The following is a 20,622-nucleotide window of genomic DNA, read 5'->3' on the forward strand; positions in this document are numbered from 1 at the left end:
TTTTGGACTTGCAGGCACTAAAAGAAATCAAAGGTGGGTAGGGAATGCAGATGTCCACAGAGAGTACACCTTTTATCATTTCCTGTATGAGCATAAGCAGAGCCTCGGGCTTGGGCCTCCCAGCTGTTCTTGTTTCAAGGTGACCGAGCTTTTATTGTCGCAAAATCTTTCTAGATGAATTATTCATCTTGTATATTTCCAGATATCATACTTTTACTCTAAATCGTTTTTACCCCGATTTGCTTCAGTCCTCGGTTGTTCGATTCATTTATATATTTATTTAATGTCAAGTATATAATAAAAACTTTCTGCTGAATGTTCTGGTGCAAGAAAGTTAAAACATTTTGCAGATAAACAATAAAAGGATTGAGATGGAGAACGGTGAAATGGAACCTCGTCTTTTGAATTTTATTCACCGTGCTCTGTTTTGCCCGTGTAAGCACTTCTTTCAGCTTGTGTGCAGGTATAGCAGACATATACATCCCAGCACAGAGCCTAAAAGCTCAGTAGTATATTTTGCAAACTGAGCAGCCAGTATCCTCTGTGCAAACATTACTGATTCTTCTTCTGTGCTGCCAGTGATTCTGTTGTAAGGGTTGTAAATTATTCAAGCTTAAACCGATTACATCTGTGGTTCATGCTCTGCAGGTACACAGGTGCAGCCTGGAGTGTTGTTACTTGTAAGCTAGAGCTGGATGGAGGCTCTACCCCTGACTCGCTTTAGATCATTTTTTCTTACGGTGCCAAATTAGAAGAAGGCTGTGCACTGCCAAGCAAACTAAAGCTCACTCTTGCTTACTGTAGTGAAAAACACTCAATTTAAAACCAAAAAGAAAGTGCAGACACTTTTCAGACCATGAAACCAAGTCATATCATGCGATCCCTATTTTTGCCCAAACTTCTCAAATTATTTGCCTGACGTGTTAGAGGCATGTGTCCAACATCCCTTTGGCTTTGATGCTAAATCCCCCGAGCATATCTCTTGTCCTGGACTTGGCACACCACAGCTTGGGATGGTTCTTAGGAGCTTGTAACAGCGTGTTGTGGTGGAGCCACAGAAAGCGAACTGAGCAGGGATCATGTTATATCAATTCCGGCATGCTGACCGCAGTGATCTGCTTTGGAATCCAAGAAGCTGCTGACCAAGTGACGACTCGAGAGTGCAATATAAGCCATTCACTGTCACGTTTTCTGAGTTTCTCTGCTCTCTGCTAACCAGGATAAAATGTATGTAAAGGTCAGAGCCAGACGTCTTTTAAAGATGCACATTCATAAGTGATACTGGTGCATCTCCTCATCACACAAATATATATACGTATGTATATATAAGAAATGACGGCTCTTCAACTTTTTCCTTTCAGTTAATATTTTATCTTCTCAGACTGTTTTGAGTTGAGTCTTATTTTATACAGCTGAACTCTTCAACAGTTAAACAACAGTTGATCAGTTGATTTTTTTTTTTTTACAGAGCACTCGTATATATATAGACCGGATCCCTGTCAAGAATCCAAGTCAGGCTTCGATTTAACATTTAGATTTTCTCTAATAAGCATTAAGTTTTTTTTCTTTGCTTTTTTTCTTTCCCGTCCCCTCAACCAGTCACGGCAGATGGCTGCCCCTTGCTGAGCCTGGTTCTGCTGGAGGTTGCTTCCTGTTAAAAGGGAGTTTTTTCTTCCTACTGTCACCAAGTGCTTGCTCATTGCTAATTGCTGGGCTTTTCTCTCTATTATTGTAGGGTCTTTACCTTACAATATACTGAGGGGACTGTAGTTGTGATTTGTTGCTATATAAATTAAACTGAAGTTAACTGAACTGAATTGAATCTATCCTGTAGCTTCAGTTAATTTTAACACAAAAAATTTCTCAAGGAAAGCACATTTCGCTGCAGGTGATTCATGTAAATTAAAAAAAAGTCATCTCCAATCTTCCCCTCACCAAAAAATATCCTCCCTCTGTGTTTTTAATTTCAGAGTGTAGATCAAAATTAAGCCCCTCTGATATCATCTTTGTCACAATCCGTCTGCGATTATGAGAAAACTTTGATTAAAACCCATCATTTTCAGTTTAACATAAAAATCTGAGAGGTGTGTCTTTTGAAGAAAAACGATCCCTGCTTTGTCCCTTGCCATTTTAGTCAAATGTTTGGATTGCCAAACTAGCATGAGGGTGTGTGCCATTAATCACCCTCTTTGGAAAGGTCTATATCAGGATACTGGAAAGAAAGTTCCATCTATTGATCAAATTGCTGATTTACAGACAATTGTTGTTGTCATGGGTCTCCCTTGGAGAGAGTAAGGAGCTTGGTTATTCGGGAGGGCTCAAAGTAGTACTTCTCCATTTTGAAAGGAGCCAGCTGAGGTGGTCTGAGGATTTGATCAAAATGCCTCCGGGCAATAGGGTAGGTGTTGTCCAACTCGCAAAAGCAGGCCCAGGACATGCTGGAGAGATGCCTCTATTTTGGCATGAAAAGAGCCTTGGGATACCCCCAGAACATCTTAAAGAGGTGGATGGGTAAAAGGAGGTCTGGGCATGTCTGCAAACTGGATAAGCAGCAAAAACAGGATGGACAAATGCATTGGATGGATGGCTGGATGGATGGATGGATGGATGGATGGATGGATGGATGGATGGATGGATGGATGGATCCTAAAAGTATATGGTGTCATACTGTTTTTTTTTTAAGATTAAATGTTTGTCTTGTTGCTAATTTATCCTTTTACCACACCATGTGACATTTTTCAGAAAACAGGAAAGAAATTAATTTCATTTAGTGCAGCTGTGTTTCACGGCATTGCTCTCAGCCTGTTTTTCTTGTCTTTGTGATCTCCAGGCTGTTCCAAAAGAAGAAGAAGTGAAGAAGTGTGTGGATCTTTAAGGCCATCTGTTTGTGTTGAGGATCCCAAAGGCGTCTCTCCATCATGGAGCAAAACCGACGGAAAGTAGAAGACTCTTTCACTCTCTCCCTTCCAGTGTACCACCGATTACTGAGCAAAAACGAAGAGAGCGTTTGTCCTGAATTTGGTGCTTTGAAAAACAAGTATGAGGGAGGCTAACACTGAAAGTTTTGACTTTATAGTCCCTTTTCTAGGTTCTACACCCCAGTCGTGACTTGAATACTCCCCTTCTTGTGTTTGTAGTTTGGTTTATTTTATCCACCTGGTTTGCTTTCATCCATTTGGCAGTGGATCCTTCGCCATTTTTCCATAGATATCATTTGTACAGTGGTGTTTCTATTGATTCCTCTACTGGTGCTTGTGTCTCTGTATGAATGACCATTGATTTCCTTTTTCTGTGTCCTGTTTTTGATGAACTCTTTTTTACCTTCTATATTGTAGCAAGAAAAGATTTTGTATCTCGTAGGTTTAGCAATAACACACTTTTTTTTGGTTTTTGGTTTTTACATTTTAAAATGAAATTCATCACATATACAGTTTATGTGCAAATGTAAATCACCGTAAAGCAAATCGCGTCTTATTCACTGTAAGGCAGCTCCTGAGTCCAAATCGGTCTTCTGTGCCATTTAAAGAGATTTACAGACGGCGCATAGAGTTAATGTGCAATAGCTGCGATTCATAAAAAGAAGTTATAAGCTACTCCCAGCTGAAATTAATCTAGTAAATATATGTTACAAGGAGGTTCACTTTAATCCTCACAAATCTTAAATGTTCCCGACAGATTACCAGAATGTCATCACTTTTGATTTTAACAGAATTAAATGAATATTATGTTTATTTTTCCAGATCTGTCTATTTTATAGTTTACGAGATCAGAGGTTTAACACAAAGTTTTAATGTTCCTTTCAAAATATTATGTATTCTTTCTATGATGTGCAGATTGTTTAAAATCTATTCATTGCATTATGGCTAAATACTAGCGCATAGTTCACGTGGATGTGTTACCTGCATTTTGTGTTATGAGTGGAGTGTTTTGGTTTGTTTTTTCCCCAGTGGATCTGTGAGAGAAATCATTTTCTTTGTCACCCAAGTAGCTGAACTCCAGAGTCAAAGTGGTAATCCGCCAAATCTGTGTTTACTTTGTCTCCATCTTTGGTGAGCTTCTTGTTGTGGTTTTCCGCTCCGTCGTTCTCAGAGATGACTTATTTACAAGTCTTTTCAACTCTTTTTTTTTTGTTGTTGTTTACTGTTGATTTTCTTTACATTTTCAGTAGCTGGCTTTTACTCTTTTATTTATCCCAGGCATTAAACATCACTTCCTGAATGCGAGACTCTGTAAACACCTGTATGCTAAAAGCATAAAAGCTGATGATGTTACAGAGATTTTATTTAAAACTGCAGTGAGTGATGATTTCATCGGCTTTAACCCCTAAGCCCAAACGAGCAGCAGCCTACATTAATGTGTCCCACACTGCCACATTTGACTATTTCCCCAAAAACCTGTTTCCTCTGAGGTCTACTTAATGTCAAAACATTGGGATTAGGTGACCTTAATGTCCAGGTTTTATATGATTTACAACCATTTCTGACTCTCACAGTACATCTTAATAAGACAGATCCCTTTTTGTACCTTTAATTCATCGGTACTCTTTCTTAATTGACTTGCATTTTTGAAGCGAATGGTCCTGTATTTAACGTAAAGATAAAAAAAAAAAAATAGATAACAAACTCTTGATATGCAATTGTTATACATACTATATTTGTATAAATAAATCTATGTGCTTGTGTACAGTGATCAACTTGTGCAGTTTTCCTTTGTATCGGATGCATGCATTTTATGGTATCCTAGCACATTGGCCCAATTCCAGTCTGAGTCCTAAAGACTTCACAGTTATGGCTGTTGAAGGGTCTCTTTACTTAGGTCAGGGGTGTCCAACTCCAGGCCTCAAGGGCCGGTGTCCTGCAGGTTTTAGATGTCCTTGATCCAACACAGCTGATTTAAATGGCTAAATTACCTCCTCGACATTTCTTGAAGTTCTCCGGAGGCCTGGTAATGAACTAATCATTTGATTCAGGTGTGTTGACCCGGGGCGATATCTAAAACCTGCAGGACACCGGCCCTTGAGACATGGAGTTGGACACCCTTGACTTAAGGGGAAGAGTAGAATTTTAGCTGCAGTTTTGGGGCGACTGATTTCTTTAACAGACACGTGTACTTTTGATTTATACCACTACCAGTTGATCTATTAAGATCATAAATATCACTTACATAACAATATACCTATTCAGTTTAATGTAGCAGACCCTCCACAGTGAAAGTGTGTCAGGGTTGGGTTGGGACTGGACCTCATTATTCAAGTGTCTGTGAGCACCAGAGAGAGGTTTTTTTTTAATAAAGTATTTTATAGATGTGTATCAGATATATATTTAGATTCTTTGATTAGGTTTTATGGAAGCCTTTTATAACCTCTTCAATCATGCATTTAGGCCCTATGTAGAAATAGCTTTGCTGCTACCCTTGTGCTATATTTACAGTTTAAGATGAAGCTGGTAAACTGACCCAAATGCGCAGCACCACAGGGGCAGACAGGCAGGATCTAAAGTGAAAAGCAATTTCAGTGCTGCATAAGAGATATCTAAGTTCAGTAAAGCAATCCATAAAACTATGAAAGAGAGACAAAAAGAAGCAGTGAGCAGGATCACGAACTCACAGACACACAGAGAGAAATTGCTTTAGACATATATGTACACACACACACACACACACACACACACACACACACACACACACACACACACACACACACACACACACAGGACAGCCTGGGCTCAGGTGTAAACAGTTAGAGCAGGCAGATGATTAAATGTGGGAATCAAGACAAAGACGGGAAGTAAAACACACAAGATACACAAAACAAGAAACACTTTCAAAATAATACAGACCCTCCTCCCTGTGCCAAAAAGCTCAAACTCTTAACAACACCAGACACCATGACGTGCCTTTGTGTTGAAAGGGGGGAATTATGACGTGGTGCAAAAACCTGCTTAGTTCTTTAACATAATCATACACCAACAGCCTTGTTTTTCCCCTTTCTCTGTAGATTAGGAAGAGTAATGCAAGAATGAATTTGCAAACTGATGCAAATTGTCACTGGGTAGCTCAAATAGAGGTGAAAATGCACCCATGTAATTCACAATATTTCAGTTTGTCAAAATTGAATTGCAAAAGCCTGATAGCTGAGATGTTCCCATAGATACCAGCGACAATTACTAATCAAAAGTCCAGCTTATATCACCATTGGCGGACAGCTGGAGCTGTATGATTCAGCTTCAGTTTTGTATGTAGACAGAGATTTTAAAAGAGAACAGAGATAGGAGAAAAATAAAACTGTAGGACTTTCTGGTACGTCCTGAAAAAATGTTGCTGTATTGCTTGATTTCACTTATCAGTTGTACTCCTCATTATAGCTGTTAGGAGTGAGTACTTGTGAGTTGTGAAATGGCTCATAAACACTTCAGCAAGGTGAAATTTCACTTCCATTCTGTCTGAACACACCACCTGAAAGAGCTGTTTCTGCTTTACACCTTGTTGGTTTGTCAGACCAGCAAAGGCACCGCCAACCTCTTGGATTCCAAGCTAGCAGCTGCTTTGCAGACTGCAGTGGATCTATATTGTAGAGGTTTACACATTTATTAAAGAGGTAATAAAAAAAATCACCTGTTCAGTCTTGGGTGGAGGCACAAATCCCTTTGGGATTGTGTAGGTCTGGTTAAAAATGTGCCAAATTAAAAAAATACCATTACAATGGTGTGAGGGAGCAAAGATGCTGTTAGAAAGATACGATTCAGTTTAAAACAACAGCATTTTAAACGTTATTTGGGAAATAAAATAAAAGTTATTTTTCAATGCTTGAAAAATTACTGCCCAAATATGTGCCCACAGCTGTTTTAACATGTCAAAGCTTCCTTTTATAAGCACTTTGGTGTTATAAATGAAAATCCAACGCAAAAGAGTCAGTCCCCATAGACTGCCATGTTATAGTGCCAAGTTTACAGCATTATAAAGCATGTTTGCAGTCTGGTGCAAAACAGTTTTGGCCTATACTGTCCAGCTATTTTCATAAGAAAGGAGGTGAATTGTTTTATAAAGCATCCGCTTGGATGGTTGAGTCCAAATTTGATATTTGAGTCATTAAACTAGCTCTCATCACTGTGTGTGTGTGTGTGTGTGTGTGTGTGTGTGTGTGTGTGTGTGTGTGTGTGTGTGTGTGTGTGTGTGTGTGTGTGTGTGTGTGTGTGGCGGGAATGTCTTCTTCTAATCTTATGGCTTGTTGTGCAATGCTACCATCTCAGACATTTGTGCTTCAGTTTTAGTGAGTACATTTCTAGTATGTTATTGGTCTGTTACTTGGCACTATTTAGCTGATATGACACCTGTACAGTTTAGGAATGTAGGTTGAGGCAACAAAAAAAACCAACGCCACAGTCAATCAATGTTTCCAGAACCAACAGGTGACGTCACAGTGGCTGTTTCCACCTGAGCGTGCCCAGGAGCAACTGCATTTAAGGTTACAGACACCGAAACAGCCTGTTTGAAGCAGAATAGAAAACAGGAATACAAAATTTGGAGACACATTAGATAGACATGGGCCTCTGAATACTGCAGTCTTTTCAGTAACTGGTTGCTGAGTGTAGCCTTTGATTTGGAGACAAAAGTTACATCAGGTGCCTACTCGATTACAGCAGCACGGGTCCGATTGCCTTTCAGTGATCGAAGTGCAGCTGCTAAAAGGCCGAGTGATTACACCTTCTGTACTGAATTGTGCCCCTGAAGTCTTACCCAGGTCTTTAGGCTTGGAACAGTAAGTCATCAGCCTTTTGTTGGATCAATACAAAGAGCAGACTCTGAAACTAATAAAGAGACCCTTGTAAGTGGAAGGTGCTAAACTCAAGCGGTGACAGCAAAAGTACAAAGCAATGTGTTGTTCATTGTGTTTCATGCAATAAACGCTCTGTTAGTGCCACTCTCCATCACCCATCCAGTGGTGCAGTACGTGACTGAAGCCTGAAGTGATTAAACTAATGAAGGTGACATATTCCTCACCCACGTCTGCAGATGGTAAAGAGAGCTTGAATGCAACACCTTCTCAAAAGGCTCACATCTGTGGCTGTGAGTCGTGACAAAGATGATACAACAATCTAAAAATTCCCAGCGGTTTCTTTAGTTTTACCTTTAACTTGTGATCTCTTTTGTAAACTTATATCCAGGCTAGACTAGCTTTACTGCACGGCTGCTGGGCATTTAGATGTATCTCTTTTAGATTTAATATAGACAGATTTTTATTTTTGTTTTACATGACCAAAGGCTCTGTGGTATTTTAACAAATAAAAACTTTCACCGAGCTTGCACACAGAGGCACATTTTGCAGTATAAATTAATTATTTCCAAATTAAAGTGTGTCCCTATTTAAATGGAGATGAATCACCTTGATATTCATAAACTTCCTCCAAAGAAAATAATTCCTCTCAGAGAGAAAAAGAGAAAACTAAAAAAAAGAAACTTTGAAGAAACTTTATTAAAGAGGAAGGAAATCAAAAATTATATATTATAAACAGTACAGAAGTGTCACGAGAAAATAGGAATACCTTACTTCTCTCCTAAACATTTTGCAACAAAGATATTTGTTATTTCATTGTTTCTTTATTTCTTTATTTATCTGTTTTAACATGCCCGTTGTTAGATATACCTTGCTGCTGCCAGGTTGGACCCCCTTTTGCCTTTAGAAGTGTGTTAATTCTTTGTGGCACACATTCAAAAAGATCCTGGAAAATATTCTTGGGAATTTTGGTCCATATTGACATGATAGCACCAAGCAGTCGCTGCACATCCATGAGTATAATTCCTGTTCCACCACATGCCAAAGGTGCTCTATTGAACTGAGATCTGCTTACTACGGAGGCCATTTACCTCATATTAAACATCACTAAGACAAAGGATAGTAGTAGATTTCCAAAGATTCAGGCCTCCTCTCCAGCCTCTGAAAGTTTGTGGGGTGGACACTGAGGTGGTGCCAAAATAGACGAGTTCCAGAATACAGACAGACTATTCAAAAATGGGCAGTTGCCTCTATTTGTTAAGGAAACCAAGATGACATCTGAGTAACTTGCCGCAAATGTAGTACCAGTCTGTGGTGGCAAGTGTGCTGTTCTGTGCTGCAGTCTGCTGGGGAGGCAGCATCAGAAACAAGGATGCAAGGAGGCTGGACAAACTGGTGAAGAAAGATGGCTCTGTAATTGGAGCCAGACTGGACATGTTGAGGGTGGCGGGGGAAAGATGCACAATAAAGATGTTACAAGCCATCCTGAATAACTCTGACCACGACTTTTAAAAATCTTTATGGAACAAAAAAACATCAGTACTGGAAGACTGCTCTCTCTCCGTTGTAAGAGGGAGAGATGCAGAAAATCATTTGGACCCAGAGAAATCAGGATTTTTAATTCTCATGCAAATAGCAGATGAACTATGTCAAACATGAATTTCCCTTTTGGATCGAAAAAACTATTATTGGTCATAAAGGAACAGACAGGCTGTGGGGTTGAAATAATTCTGACTTGTTAATAAGGAACCTGATGAATGCCAAGAAAGTTATACCACCAGAAGCTTGAGGCATTGATAAAAGCCAGATTCTGACCCTACCGGCTGAATGTTGCAGCAGAAATCGAGAGTTATCGGACCAGGGAACATTTTGAGTCTGTATGAAGTGCAGCCTCAGCTTGCACAGTTCTTGGCAGACAGAAGTGGCGCCCGGTGTGGTCTTCTCCTGCTGTGCCCATTTGCCTCAAAGTTCAACATGTCTTGCATTCAGAAATGCTCTTCTGCATACTTGGTGTAATAAGTGGCTATTTGGGTCACTGTTGCTTTCCTATCAGCTGCAAGCAGTCCACCCAGTCTCCAGCAAGGTAGGAACCCAGAAACATAGGGATGCATCTACAGGAAAATCCTACTTACTCAACAGTTTCTGAAACATTCAGCATGTCGTGTTCAAAGTCACTCAAATCACGTTTCGACTCTTTATTCTGATGCTCAAACTTCAGCAAGTCATCCTGACCATGCTTATATGCTTATAACAGATGTACCTAATAAAGTGGCCAGTTAGCGTAACGTCCAGGTGCGTTTTCCCCATTTTTCATCCTACTCTCTTCTGTCTTTATCTGTTTAACAGGATGGATGGATGGATAGATTAGTAGTAGCAGTAGTATGATCGAAACGATTACAGCGTTGCTCACAGTTCAGAAGTGTGCTGAAATTTGTCTCCTCTCCCTTTTCTGCCTTTGCGGTTTCTCACTTAGAGAGCAGCATCACAGATTTTGCCAGAGGGCAGATTTAATTCTCCAAAGACCCCCACAGTTAAAGTTTCATTATGAGATCAGAATTTCCCTCAAAGATGAGAGAATATATGAATTACCCAACAGAAACACTATCAAGAGGATCATTTAGAGACTACATAAATACAACCTGTGGCCTATAAAATCTGCTCTTAGATAATGATCAATAAACTCATGAATATGGCCTCTCACATGTTGGAGAAATACAAGAAACACCTCTCTCTTGTGGTCTTGCACAGTACTACAGGAATGACTGTGCTGGCCTCTGAGTGATGTTATTACACTCATAATAAAAACAGGTCCCTGTATAACTTGTACGTTTTAAATAAAGCTCAATACCAACAACCTTCATGTGGACTGCTGGCACGTTCTGGTGTGGACGCTGTGGGGTTGGTGAGGGTGAGATTCATGAATCACAGGTAGCCACGGAAAATTACATAAGCGACATTTGTAGTGTAGGCTGGAGCTGACAGCAGAGGTTAGTGAAATACAAGCCACTGCTAGAATATTTCATTGCATTGTTGCTGAGACAGACACACTGTTTAACTGCTGGGATTTGTTTTTGGAGGGTGTTACACTGCAACTATCTCTTCAGTGGCAGATTAAGAGACTTCTTGGACTGTACATCTGGATAAATACTGGTGGTACTTGCACAGTTATCATATTTCTTGTATTTCTTTTAATGCTACTTTGTTTCTCTAAAGGTTGTTAACACCATCGCTGGATAAAAAGTTTGCTGGTATTCTAAAATGATCTAATAGACATCAGCATGAAACCATGAAACCACCACATTTATTTACTTACATTCAAAGTACTGTTTTTAGTATGAGGAGTCCTCTATAATATTTAAGGTTAAATATGCAAATTGGATGTTATCTAAATATATGCTAATAAAGTCAAGTTAAAAATTCTTGTTTCATTTTGCTGACATGAGAGGAAATACATTTACAGAAGGGCCTTTAAATTCTCTTTAATTGCTTAATAAATTACAAAATGAAATCAACAGGCATTTTTGTGAGGAATGAAATGTTCTATAAACCCTTTGGCATAGGGAGGAAATTTGTGAATGTGGAGACTGCAAGAGATAATCAAGTGGAGATTTCTTGCTCAGAGTATTAGAAAAAAACAGAACAAAACCACACAAAACAAAAAATGAATTTTGATCATAAATATCATTTTTTTTATTGACAAATACAATTTATTTTCCCAAAATGTTTGCATGACGCAATTACTGAAATTTATGCATATTAACTATTTAATCTAATTACAGATCTAAATGAGTTTTTATAATCAAAATGCTGTAAAATTTTAAAAAAAAACAAAAAAACATGCACAAAACATTGTCAACAATGGCTTCCCCTTTAAAATATGGCTGCTGTCAGAAATATGTTATTATCTCACTTAAACTTATTTGACTTTCATGAATTTTCTGAGATTTTCTTTTGTAACCTCTTGGTCACATGCAGCCTAACATCAGACCCTTATGATGATATATAATCAGGCGATTTAAATTCTGGGTAAGAAGCCAAAGCAATGTGCTATGTTAAGTGTGATAATTATTTATTTATTTGTTTTTTGCTGAGACACAATTAACATACAGATGCTTACATAAGCAGCATGTCGGTGCTCAGTGATTCCTCTTGAAATCTTGGATTCAGTAACACATGAACGTTTTGGTGCCGTTAGGTAAATCCTCAAACAGCATTTTCTGTTCGAGTTATCAACATGTGTCATTTCTTCTTCTCCTGCAGACCTTGGACCCAGATTGGGATGATACCTAAATTAAAAGTGTAATCAGTCATGTGGTTATGAATACTCTGCTATCTCTTGTTTTATGTTATTTTATTATGCTTGAGCCCTGTGCTGTTTTGTCTCCCTATACTTTTATACTTTTTTTGTGATTAAGTTTTGTGCACGGGGTTGTATTTTATCAATTGTCTTTGTTATTGATTCTTCTCTGACTGTGTTTTAAAAGTGTAGTTTAGTTTAGTTACAATGCCTGCTTTAGTGGCCTCAGGACTTTTTACATTACAGAGTATCTTGGGGTTAGTATCTTGCTGAAGGCATATAGAGGGGAACAGCCAGGGAAGCCAGGGATCCACCTACCTTCTGAATAGCAGATGACCCGCTCTACCTCCTGAGCTACAGACATCCCAAGCCACCCACAGATTATTTGGTTCTTCTGGCCTCATTGAGCAGTGACCTCCAGCGTGTACTATGTTGATTTGCATCAGAGTGTGGAGAACAAGCACCTTTAAGACCCTGGTCCTCAGCCGGAAAAAGGGTGAAGTGCTCACCTCTTTTCGGTGAGCGGAGAGAGGAGCACAAAATTTACAGACAGATTCACACGATGTCTGCAGTGATGGAGAAGGTCCCGGGGCTGACCCAAGAGATGCCAGGGAGATTATGTCTCTCTCTGGCATCTCTCGGGTCCCAGGCTGGGAGGTCTGGGTGTCTCTACTGAAACTGCTGCTCCCTGCAACCCGAACCTGGATAAGCAGCACTAAAAGAATGTGTTGTTTAGCAAGATTAATGTAACATAACAACAACAAAAAAGAGTAAAATAAGAAAAAAAATTGTGCAATCAGATAATTACAACTGATGCATTTACACAAAAGTAGCATGGTAATACTTTAGATGATCCAAGTGGAGCTGTATCAGATTTGTGTGGTTTACATTAAATTCTGGTTTTACGTGATAATATGTTTTTGAAATTCTTACCTTTCTGATAAATGAACTGATACATTATTACAGCTTTCCAGCTCATTCCTTGAAAACCAGCTTTCTTAGTGCATGATCAAAGACATGATGGAGTATGACACATATGTGACCCCCTCCACCTCCGCCGCCTCCTCCTCTTCAGTCACACAATACATGCAATTAGAGGCCATTTGTTCTTAACTCTTGTGTTGATGGTGTAATCAAGGGTGTTAATGATGACTCACGTTTGGTAGGAAGGAACAAACAGGTATACACACACACACACACACACACACACAGAGTGCAGCTTTACACTTCACGAGGACAGAGACACAAAAATGAGTTTAGAGATGTTTTTGAATTTTTTCCTTTATTTACACAGTTGTCTGTTTTTATTGAATCATTTCTGTGATCCAGGAAAGACACCACGTATTTGGCTTTTACAGTGCTGTACTGACTCATCAGCAAACAGGCTACATGAATGATTATAGCAGGGTAAAAATGATAAACGATATCAGATGACCTCTATCAGTGATCCTGACACCTTGTTAGCTGAAGAAAACTCCAAGATGTCCGGGACACTCCACGCGTGAGGCACATAATAAATAACTTGGCCTTTTATTTTGACAGTTTTTTTGGACTGCTAATCATGATTCTGCAAATGAATATAAATCTGCCATCGTAAGGAATAATTTAACTGTTCTAGAAACAATCTTTTTTAAAACCTTAAAAAAGCCAAAGAGATCAAAAGATAAAAAGTGAAATGACAGCAGTCGCTTTCAGCATCAGTGAATTGTTCATTATTAATTCACTTTTGCTGCAAAGCTCTATTAAAGTGAGGGAGATTCATGCTAATCAGGATTTTCAAATTTTTTTTGCAGACATTTTATTTTTCGGTCTCCAAAATTTCAGCGTAGCATCTGCTTAACTAGAAAAAAACTGGTTTCTAAATACAAAAAAAGTAGAAAAAAGACCAAAGAACAAAACAGGGGATGTAACAGTGTAGCACAACACTCCTTCAATTCAGTTCACTTTTTATTCATGTATATATAGTGCCAATAAAAGCAACATTAGTCATTTCATGACACTTTACAATAAAAAATAAAAATAAAAAAAATTAAAAAGTGGGGATAAAAGAACTCCCTTTTAACAGGACGAAACCTGCTAAAACTCACACTCAACTGAACTGAACTGCTTAAATACCATTTCTTTTTTGAATAATGCAACATTACATCAGCTGTTACAATTAAATATGTCTCACTGGGGATAATAGAAAGTATAGAATAAATGGGCATTTACATTATATATTTACAATCTCATGTACAGTACAAAAGCTGGCCGCCGCGCGTCCCTCAGGTTCTGCTGGGTTTTCCTCCCACTTGCCCAAAACTAGTTCTTATCGCTTTTGGTTGCAAATGCAGCTGGTGTTGGGTAAAAGCACGGCGCCCGCCTGAGGCAATATATATTCACATCAAAGCAAGGTTTCCTTCACAGGACGTGGTAGACGGGCCTGGATCCGGGGCTCTCCGGTGTGCAGGGCTGTGAGTCAGAGCTGCCGGGGGAGAAGCTGGACGTGTTTCTAAGGCCAGCCGGCCCACAGCTGCTGGACTCCACCGAGGACAGGCGGTCCACGATACTGGACAGGCACTCCAGACTGGACGCTCCGGCTGCTTTATCATCCACGCTATCTGATGAAGAGGATCCCAAATTCAAATTAGCCAAGTCTGGATCATACAGCTGATACATGTTATATAAGCTGACTTTAAGGCCTCAAATTAAAGATGGAACCTTAATAAAATAAAGTCTAAATATAACATAATCTGCTGTTCAGGTATTAGTTTTTAAAGCCCTGCAGGCAAGAATTCACATTATATTCATATCAAACTGCTGCTTAAGTTAAAAGGTCTTACTGTTCTTTGCATATGAATAGCCGTTGCTGTAGTTTGCATTCAGCTGTTGCCACACTGGACTGTTGCTGTCAGCCTGAAAGGAAATGAGAAATTGAATTTACCCTTGAATTCCTTCAAATACTTGCAAACAGACAGATATGATAAGCTGCTTGTTTAAACCGCTGTGTTATATTGGATAGGAAGAAAACACCCAGTGCAGTGCCCGCCATATATTCCGGACAGGCTAATAAATCCTGAATTCCAAAGTTATTGGCTTCTTTATTTCACATGCACCTTAAAGCCAAAGTGGTTTTTTGTGCCCTCCCCTCCCCGGCCCGACTCCGAGTGTAGCGAATCGATTGTATCAGTGGAAGCAACACCAGTTTGTGCAAGATGACACTTTCTCCTAGTAAATCTGCAGAAAATCCTGGCAGCGGTGCAGAACATGCAGTCAGGATGGAATGCAGAAAAGCGCCCAGTTTTGCCTGCCAGACTTCAGTAAGGTGGATTTAGCTTGGTTTAATGGGGCTATAAAGTGTCCGGTGGTGGGAAAGCCATTAGTCCAATCCAGCGTTATAAGTTGTTTTTGTATTATCTGATGCAAAGTCACCTTCAAACAGAGATTCAATATGACCTGTAATAATAAGCATCGCAAGCAGAGGACGGAGATTCTTGTAAGACAACATAATAGATGTTTGTATTACGGAATTATGGGAGGTGTTTGTCATGCATGGAAAACCATGATAATTATGGTCTTGAGGCAAAGCAAGCTCATTTGATTAACAGGTTGCTAAAGTGGAAATCAGGGTTCTGCATTGAAATAAAAAACTTGATAAGGTAAAGGGAACTGATAGAAGTGGTCTTGTTCAACACTGATGATGACTTTAGCAGTAAACAACAATAAAGACCTTTTCCAGGATTTACTGTGCAGTGGTTCTAATTTTTTTGCTGCTCAAGACCCTGATAAAACCAGGCACTTGCATAAAGAGGCTGAAGATGGGGATCAGCGGTCTTACCATGCCATCAGAGCAGCTGGACAGCGGGCTTCCAGGCTCAGAGCTGCTCTCTCCAGGTAGGCCATAAAAGTTTTCCACCTGTTCTCGTAGCAGCTCCTGCAGGCTCTCGATGTACTGGATGGCGTTGCGCAGGATCTCCACCTTGGGCAGGCGCTGGCTGGGGTTGGCCGAAGTGCAACGCCTCAAAGCCTCAAAAGCGTGGTTCACCTTCTTCAGCCGCCGGCGCTCGCGCATGGTGGCAGCCCGTCTGCGATCCACAAAGCTCGACTTGCGCTTGCAGGCCTTACAGGCCCACTGGAGGCAATGTCCTGGCTGGTGGGGGGCTCCTGGAACCCTGACGTGCTCGTCCTCCTCGGAGCCAGCAAGCTCCATGCCTGGGCCAAAATCCAGGCTGTCTGGAGAGGAAGCACATGCTCTGTCATAGTAGACCTGTGATGGTGAGAAGACATCCATGGCTTGTTAAAGTCTGAATGGATGGAGATGGCCGCAAAGGAAGGAAGGAGGGTAGTAGAGTTTGGGTGAAAGAGAAGAAACCTCTGAGTGATATGAGGGGTCTGTTGCCCCAGGCCCCCCTTATATGCCCCGAGGCCAAAGCCCAGGGCCCACATTGGCCAGATCTAATTACCATGGCCCATTGGCCCAGCCAGAAGGCAGGCAGGAGTCGGCTCTTCTCCCTCCCTGCCCCATCCCAACTCGCTGCTTCTCACCCCCCAGTACCCTGTGGAGTTTCCCACATCTGCACTTACTGGTGTTTTCCCACTCATCAACACTCTTCTCTTACAAGTCCACAATTAATACAAGGCTTAGAAATGTTTAAGGGGAGTGCAGCTTTAACCAAAGCTGGCATGTTTTAAAGCGCTAATAAGTATTGTAATGTATTATTTATGCTGCATGTATCTGTAACCAGCCTTTAGGCATCATGTCATAGCGCACAGTGAAAGTGACACTTGGCTATGAAGACATGAACATCGCAGAGTGTTTTTAGTTTAGTCAAATTCTGCTGAAAAAGAGGGTGACCACTTGTTGGAGTATGCAGGGCAATTTTTACGGTGAAGACAACAGCGTTGCAGATGCAGCCCAGCTGCAAAGGAAGGTGTAGCATTTCAAGCCCTGTGAATTCACATTAGTGCGGTAAGCCCCCCCTCCAAACACTCAAACTCATCACTTAAGGTGCTGTGAATGAGCCGATCCCTGTTTGCAAAAGCTCATTAAAACAGTAATTATTGCACTGACACCACTGCACAACTCCCTGCAACATTGGGGACCAAATTTTAACCGTTAAAAGTTATTGACATGACTCAAGCACACAACAGATGGCCGTGATGGTGCAGAGGCTTTCATTCAAGGGGATGACTCAGGGATTACGGAGTGAGGATGTTTACAGTGAAGATAATTCAATATTTGTCCCTGTAGTGGCTCTCCAACTTCTTTTTTTCTGACTGATAAACATTCAAGTCCCACATCCCGCAGTTTTTAATCCATCTTTAACAATAACAAAGGATCTGAGCTGAATTTTTGAAGGCCAACACTGCAGAATCAGCAAATCAGATTCATTCTTATGTCCCTTCCTTGCGGTGCCCACCCCAATGTTTGAGGCTAATTTAACAGAATAAAAATATACAGTGAAAACGATCCAAAGCCTTTTCTCAAATTGCATTTTCCCCATATTTTAACATCTCTGTAGAGGTTAAGATTTGCAGAAACATCTAAAGATTCCGAAATAATGCTTTTCACAGTTTGACCCAGTCCAGCTGGTTTAGGTAATGATGTTGGTGACAGCTTACAAGGATACAATGCGGATATTTCTCACAATGTGTCAAAGCGTTTGGCACGACCCGCACCCCCTCCAGCCCCATCACCACTTCTCTGGGAACTGCGCACACCTAAGAAAACACCAGTACCTGCTGCTGCCTCTGAATTGCCGTCGGAGTTTGGATTAGGCACAGCTGAAGAAGACATCGGCTCGCCTGAGCTTGTAGCTAGCTGCGAAGATCAAAGGCTGTTTAGACTGAGAACAACTCGGACAATGAGAAAACCTGGCATCAGCTTAATTGAGCCGGGGGGTTAGATTAGTGCAGCACATGGCGTAATGAGACGGGGAGATGATATTGCGCGCAGGCTGGAGATGTGATCTGCGCACTCGGCTCGTCTCTGGGGAGCTCTCCGAGTTTGCTTTTTTGTTGTTCTCAAGGGTCAAAGACAGAGTTAAGTGAAGGGCAGGAGGTGATCTTTTTATGTTTCATCTGCCTCACGTCTGAAAACCTTATGTCTTCTAAACTGCCTCACGCTTTGACTTTATGCTGCTTTTTTGGTGCTGCACCATCCCCCGATAGAGAGGCAGTGCATCGCTTACATTCCTCCTCCCATTTAGCAAAATAAACGGTTTTATGGAAATCTATAAATAAATGTATTTTTATTAAATAAACCCAAACTATGCAGAGTTACAGGATCTACAGTATGAACTTGTCAGAACAGTAAAAGTACTGAGTGGCCACTTTGAATAGCATCAAAAGTTGTTGGGATTGAAAAGTGGTTTAGAGGCATTTTTGCGGGGGGGGGGGGGTACTCCTTTTTATGACAGTCCCACTGAGGGTGATTAATTAGTTTGTACAGTATGAACATAAATAAATTGCAATGGTTTCTATGCATCGGCATGTCTGCTTTTCGTTTGGATTGTTAATAACAATGTCAAAACTTTTTAAAAGGAAAAAAAAACTTGCTTTCTCGCATTACAGTCACTTTGAAATAACAGCAAAATATTCTCTATATGTAAAAATATGTAAAATGTAAGTTGAGTAATTAATGAGTGATTATGATGCAGGTAACAGTGTGAAAATTAAGTCAATCTTAAAATGCAAGTTTGTGTAAATTACAAGATTCCCATTGAGATTTATTGAACCTCTTGATGTGTTCACTTGACCCAGTGGTTCTCAGACTTTTTCTACCATGCCCCACTCCAGAGGCCAAACACAGCCCATGTCCCCTTTTCTTTCTTATTAACATTTAAGTTGAATTTTATTCAAAATAAAAATATCAAATATATATTTATTCGAGTGAGGTTAACTTCATGGCACAGAAGGAGCAAGAGGAAGTCATGGAGAGGTTGGCAGGAAGTCAGAATATCTGATCAAAATATAAAAACAACAGCAGTTTGTGCTGATTCATGTTTGTGAACATAAATATTCCCTTAAAAAAGTTCCTCTGCACGAATTTCCAACGTTATTTCAAGTCCCTGAACACAACTTCTTCTTTTTTTTTAATCATTTCACTCTTATATGCACTGATTAAGAAGAAAAAATGTCCACATTTGAAAATGGGAGGTGTGGTGGACTCCAAAGACCTAAGCTTAAAACATTCAGATCACAGTTGTTCACATATTTGTATGATTTTTAAATATGTTTTAAGTAGGAATGTGTTACTTGGTGTGTTTAGAAAAAGTAATGGTTTGGGTTAGTGCAACTATCATATATATATAAATATAATAAATAAATAAATAAATAAATACATAAAGTTTAGTTTAACTAAACTTTATTTAGTTCCTGATTTATCTATAAAAAAAAAAAAATACATGCTGACATGAAAATGGTATTGCTGGTGGGAATACCCCTTCCAATGCCCAACAGTGGGCACGTCCCTGTTATATTATCATACTGATTAGATGTTTAAAATGTTATAACCTGAAAGAAAAACTCTATTGCTCCTAACTGGGTCCTTACCTCAGTTTGCCCTACATGAAAAGCTGTGGATGAAAGGAAAAAAGCAAACAAAAGCAATCAAATAAAATCAAAATCAAAAGAAAGAACAATGGATTTTATTTTTCAAAGCGCAGTGTTTTTGGTTAAAGGCAATTTCCCACCCACATAAAATCCAAGTCCATTTTACATTCCCCACAAGAACGAAAGAAAAAAAAAATGAGTGGCAACACCATTTGTGTTGGCAGTGAGCAGAAAGAGGTGCACCGCCAGCACCGTCAGTACTGAATCCTTTCCTAGCAGGATATTCAAGGAAAGTCTGAGTAAATCAGAGCATTTCAGCCTCCAGGCTTATCCCCCCTCCTATAACAGCTCGCCTTTCATCAGCTTTAACTTTTAAAACGCTGCCTTCACAGCCAAATGACAATTATATGGTGTCATCAGTAACACCGAAATCCCCGTAAAGTCAGACAAGAGAAAGTCTGGACTTGGAGAGACCAGGGCTATTTCTGTGAGCATGCACACAGTCAGATGGTGCAAACACAACAATAAGACAATGAGGTTCAAAACACAGTGAATACAACTCTACTAACAGCACAGAAAACGTGCTTGTATTCACCACCACCCCCAAAACCCTCACACTCATCTGAGTTCTCTTTTTAAATGTGATTACTGGCCTCCATTGTAACAGATATTACATTCACAGCTACACATATGAGCTACACATCATTCACTGCTATCAGAATGAGTGAGTAGGAGCCCATTAAAATCACATTACTGTTAGCGCTATCGGATTTCTGTCTGGTTTCTACAGAAAAAAAAGGATGTTTAGTATAAGATGTATGATTGCTGAATAATACCATATTATATAGAACCTTGCATTAGTGTATGTTTACCAGCTTTAATTTAGTTTGGTTGTGGAAGTGTTAACTTCATTTTGGGAATAAAAGTACACAGTACTGTGAAAGTAATATTGCACAAACTTTTACTTTGAACCTTGAAGTATTTTTATTAATCTACACTCAAGTAGCTAAAGAAAAACCAA

General features: G+C 39.9%; 2 protein-coding genes across 4 annotated transcripts in view; one reads left to right on the forward strand and one right to left on the reverse strand.

Moving 5' to 3' along the window:
* The window catches only part of lin7a (lin-7 homolog A (C. elegans)), a 43,264-nt gene extending 38,575 nt beyond the window's left edge, over window positions 1-4,689 (forward strand). For both annotated transcript variants that reach the window (XM_031746402.2, XM_031746401.2), the window contains exon 6: window positions 2,831-4,689. Coding sequence is in view for 1 of the 2 variants with exons in the window: in XM_031746401.2 (XP_031602261.1) it covers window positions 2,831-2,855 (25 nt within the window). In the remaining variant the exon portion in view is untranslated. The remainder of the gene's footprint in view (window positions 1-2,830) is intronic.
* Window positions 4,690-14,002: 9,313 nt separating this feature from the next.
* On the reverse strand, window positions 14,003-17,918 carry myf5 (myogenic factor 5). 2 transcript variants are annotated; one of them, XM_031746333.2, is made up of 4 exons: window positions 17,787-17,918; window positions 15,886-16,314; window positions 14,891-14,963; window positions 14,003-14,668 (listed from the first exon to the last, which is right to left on the reverse strand). In XM_031746333.2, the coding sequence occupies exons 2-4, from the start codon at window positions 16,255-16,257 to the stop codon at window positions 14,469-14,471; spliced, it is 645 nt and encodes a 214-aa protein (XP_031602193.2). In that variant the 5' UTR covers window positions 16,258-16,314; window positions 17,787-17,918; the 3' UTR covers window positions 14,003-14,468. The 2 variants fall into 2 exon arrangements, with proteins under 2 accessions (XP_031602193.2, XP_039456610.1); XM_039600676.1 differs by having other exon boundaries at window positions 15,886-16,280; window positions 17,787-17,884.
* Between the last annotated feature and the right edge of the window lie 2,704 nt (window positions 17,919-20,622).

The sequence above is a fragment of the Oreochromis aureus genome, linkage group 17 (assembly GCF_013358895.1).
Source record: "Oreochromis aureus strain Israel breed Guangdong linkage group 17, ZZ_aureus, whole genome shotgun sequence".
Lineage (NCBI taxonomy): Eukaryota > Metazoa > Chordata > Actinopteri > Cichliformes > Cichlidae > Oreochromis > Oreochromis aureus.